Source organism: Sorex araneus, chromosome 4, assembly GCF_027595985.1.
Source record: "Sorex araneus isolate mSorAra2 chromosome 4, mSorAra2.pri, whole genome shotgun sequence".
Lineage (NCBI taxonomy): Eukaryota > Metazoa > Chordata > Mammalia > Eulipotyphla > Soricidae > Sorex > Sorex araneus.
This window is the reverse complement of record NC_073305.1, coordinates 191634627-191638872: the sequence shown is the minus strand read 5'-3', so window position 1 is coordinate 191638872 and position 4246 is coordinate 191634627. Positions and strand designations below refer to the sequence as shown.

Sequence of the window (4246 nt, the reverse complement as noted above, 5' to 3'; positions counted from 1 at the left end):
CGCAGGGACGCGCGGACGGCGTGGGGGGGAGCAGGCCGGGCTCGCAGGGCAGTTCTTAAAAGATGGACCAGAGAGCGTGCGTTTGACCAGCTTTATTTATCAAAAATTGTACATATATAAATATTCTTAGACATTTTTGCATTTTACAAGGCTGAGGATTCTTGTTGTGGGTTTTTTCGGGGGGGCGGGGGTTTGGGTTTGTTTCTTTTTGATCCCCGGAGAGGAACAAGGGGCCACCCCCAGTGCTGCGGTTGCCGCCTGGGTCCGAATCGATACAGCGTGTGTCTCGTTTAAAAACGTAATAAAAGGAGGAAACAGAGAGAAACGTAATGTTTGTTTCTAAGCCCATCACCTGATTTCTCTGAGTAGCAGCCCGGGCGCGCCGCCAGGTCGCCCTCCCCTCAGTCCATGTCCACCTCCTCGGCCTCGGGCGCGCCGGGGCCCCCCGCGCCACCGGGCTCGGGGCCCCCGGGCTCCCCCGCGGGGCTGGGCGAGCGCGCACCGGACCCCGGTGGCGGCGGCGGCGGCGGCGGCGGCGGCGGCGGCGGCGGCGGCGGCGCGAGCGGCGGGGGCGGCGGGACGGCCGGGCAGGCGGGCCCCGGGTCCGCGCCGTCGCCGCCGTCCGCGCCGCCGCCCTCGGCCGCCGCGTCCCTGAAGGGCGCCGGGGCGGTGGTGCCTGGGGAGGCGGCAGCGGCTTCAGGCCCCGGGAAGGCCGGGAAGCCGGCGGGCGGCGCGGGCGGCACGTCCTTGGACGCGGGCTCGGGTCCCGCGGCGCCTTTGAGCGCGGCCTGCGGCACCAGGAAGCCTAGCGGCTGCGTGATGGGGTAGAGCAGAAAGTGGCCCTTCCCGATGAGGGTCCGCGGCGCGCATGGCAGCCCCGGCGCGAAGTCCAGCCCCGCGGCCGCGGCGGCACTGGCCGGGCCGGCTTTCCGGCGCGGCGGCGAGTCGGACAGGAGGCTCTCCACACTGAACGGGCTGGCCTTGGGCAGGGCGGCCGCGCTGCGCTCCGCCGCCGCGCCGGGCGCGCACGGGGCCGCGTCCTTGTCGGCTGGGCGGCCGGGGCGGGCGGGCGCGCCAGCGCCGCTTCTTTGGCTCGGGTAGAAGGCGGGGTCGCAGGTGCCGGGCGCTGCGGGCTGCTCGCCGGGCGCTGCGGGCGCGCCGGGGCCCTTGGTGGCGGCGGAGGCGGGCGGCGGCGGCTCTGGCGGCTCCGGGGACAGGCCGCCGCCGCCGCTATCGCTGTCCGAGCTGGGCGCGCTGTGAAGAGACAGGCCGCCGGGAGAGTGGAGGTGGCGGCCCTGGGTCTTGAGCAGCTTCTTCTCGTGCTTGCGCTTCTTCTTCTCCATCTTCTCCAGCTCTTTGCGCGCGATCTCCTCCGGGTCCATGGGTTCGCCGCTGCACGTGGTGGGGTGCGAGTTGTGCGCCGGCCGGCCCGGGCCCTTCTTGGTGTTCTCCTTCTTCCTCCACTTGGCCCGGCGGTTCTGGAACCAGACCTAGAGCAGCCGCAGAGGGGAAAGGAAGGCAGAGTCAGGCAGCGGCGGGCCTGGGGGCTCGGGCCTCCCGCGTCCCCCCGGCACAGGCCGCACATCTGGGCTCTCTCCCGGGCCTCAGGTCCCAGCGCTGTGTCACCCAGAAGAAGCATGGACGGGGCCTCGGGCCAGCTTCCCACTCCGCGGCTCACCTCGGGAACCTGGGGGCTGCCCCTTTCTTGCACAGGGCCTCTGCTGTGGCCCTGACCCAGGGCAGCGGGTTCCTGGGCAGAGACGGAGGGCAGAGCCCTCTTCCGACGGACTTCTGAGTGCGGAGCTTGCGACTAGCCCCAGGCTGCGGCGGTGGGGCTGGCGCCCTCCATACCTGTCTTCAGGGTTCCCATGAAGGGACTCCCGGGCTGTCTCTTGCAGAAGGACTTGGCCAGTACCATGGGCGGGGGGCCTCCGTGGCTCCATCACCCTCCCCAGCGCACTCCTCCCTTCCGGAGGCATCTGCCAGGGCCCCTGGGCCTGGCTAGCAGCAGGCAGCAGAAGCCTGAGACCGCGGGCAGGACTTCTGCACCAGAGGCCCTGCCTCCCACCTTCGCGGCAGGCCTTGCTTTGGGCGTCACCCAGGGTTGGAGGCACTGCAGCTCCTACCAGCTCCACCACCACAGGCAGTCCAGGCCCTCACCAGCTCCTGGTGGTCCGAATTCTTTGTTTAGCTCTTTAGAGCAGGGCAGCAGAGCAGGCTGGCTGCCCCGACTCCAGTCTGGATTCTGCTCTGGCTTATGGCTGAAGCCACGACCTCCCGGGCTGTAACCTCACCCCTCCTTTTGAAAATACCCTCTTTCTTGAGCTGCAAATCCCTGATGGTTTTGCCATCAGGAACCCACCCCCCCACATCATCATATTAAAACGAACAAAGACGCATCCAAGAGACTTGAAACAAATGGACAAAACGGGTAACAAGGGTAACAGGGCACCTCCTTGGACAAAGCTCCGAGCTGACTGGCTGGCACCACCGTGCGTCCAGGCAAAGAAGCCCGCACTGCAGAAACGCGGCGAATCGCCCACGGCCCGCGAGCCATCGAATAGCCAGCCGTGTTTGGAGGAGTTGGGCCTCGAGATGGGCTCGAATTCTGGGGTAGCGGCAGCGACGAGCACCGCCGCCCCGGGAGGAAAGGGGCCGGAGCCTCCATCCCTCCGTGTGAGGACTCTAGACACGCTTCCATCGGAGGCGGAAGGCAAAGCCATCGGTGCGCCAGCTCCCGGGGCGCAGCCCGCCGGCCACCCCGCTTCCTTCCGGCGCGCGCCAGGACACCGACTCCCCGCGTCTTGCGCCGCTGCCGCCACCCCTGCACGGCAGAGCCCCGCGTACGGCCCGCGAGCACCAGAAGGCTTGGAACAGAGGCGCGCGGGGCGCCCGGCCGGCCGGACCGGCGGGCGCCGGACTTTTACCTGCACTCGGGATTCGACCAGGTCAAGGCGCAGCGCCAGCGCCTCGCGCATGAACACGTCGGGGTAGTGACTCTCGTTGAACGCCTTCTCCAACTCCTCCAGCTGCCAGCCCGTGAAGTTGGTGCGGGTGCGCCGCCGCTTGCAGCCCGGGCTCTCCTTGTCGGGGTCCCCCGAGTCTACGGGCACGCACAAGACGCCGCGCGGCTCAGCCTCGGCCGGGCCCTGTGCGCCACCCGCCCGCCCCGCCGGCTCCCGAGGCTTCCGGGACTGGCCCGCACCCCTCCTGCGCCCCGCGCCCGCCGCGCCCCGCCCGCCGCGCCTACCTGAGAGCTTGAAGGGCTGGCTGTCCCCGCCGACCCCGCAGGCGGCCGGCAGCAGCGGCGTAGGGTTGACCACCGAGGCGGCCGCGGCAGCGCACGAGCCGCTGAGGAGCCCGTCGATGGAGAAGGGCACCGAGGCGGCGGCGGCGGCGGCCGTCTGGAGCTGGTGGCCGGCCAGCTCGTACACGTGGTGGTGGCCCAGCGGGTAGGGGAAGCCCACCACGCCGCCGAGCGAGCCCCCGAACTGGGCGTGCGGGTGCTCCAGAAGGCGGCCGTCCATCATCTCGCGCGGGGGGCCGGCGGGGCCGGCGGCGGCGGCGGGGCGCGGGGGCGCGGGCCGGGGCGGGCCGGCGGCGGGAGGCGCGGGCGGCGGCGGCGGCGGCGACAGGCACCCGGAGCCCTGCACATGCTTCGCCCGCGCTCCGGCGCTTTACTTTATCAACATCAAGCTCCAGATAATTAGCCGCGGCCCGGGGAATTTGGGACCAATAAGAAGCGCTAATCGGCTCTGACGTCAGAGGCGTGCTGGGTGCAAGGAAACGTTTTCCATATCGATTGCTAATTATACCTGACATGCACCTCAATAAACAGTATCAGCAACTGTCACAACAAGCGGGCGGGGGGGGGGGAACGGGGGCGCGCGCGGGCGCGGGGCGCGGGGCGCGGCCGGGCAGGGGCCCCGGGCGGAGCCCCCGCCCGCAGCCCCGCTGGCTGGCGCGAGCCGCCGCCTCCCCCGCCGCCGGCTCCCGCCCCCTCGCAGATAACTAATAGATTTCCCTTTAAAACATTCGCCCGCGTGTTGTGGGGATTTTTCACCAGAAATGCTGTACTCTCTGAACCTTTAAAGTGATGTTGCTCCAATTACAGGGAGACATTGAGCGGCAAATAGACTGATCCAATAATAGGAGATTCATCATCCGCTCTTTCCGAAACTGTCACATTGAATTTAAAACTACAAGGGGCTTCTCATCTCCTCTCGGGCTGCAGGCGGCGGCGGGC

The 4246-nt window shown here is 68.9% G+C and overlaps 1 protein-coding gene across 1 annotated transcript; it reads right to left on the bottom strand.

Annotated features, from left to right (window-relative positions):
* Positions 1-77: 77 nt before the first annotated feature.
* Positions 78-3579, bottom strand: UNCX (UNC homeobox). The gene is made up of 3 exons (XM_012934691.2): positions 3251-3579; positions 2928-3103; positions 78-1490 (listed from the first exon to the last, which is right to left on the bottom strand). The coding sequence occupies exons 1-3, from the start codon at positions 3528-3530 to the stop codon at positions 402-404; spliced, it is 1545 nt and encodes a 514-aa protein (XP_012790145.2). The 5' UTR covers positions 3531-3579; the 3' UTR covers positions 78-401.
* Positions 3580-4246: the final 667 nt, after the last annotated feature.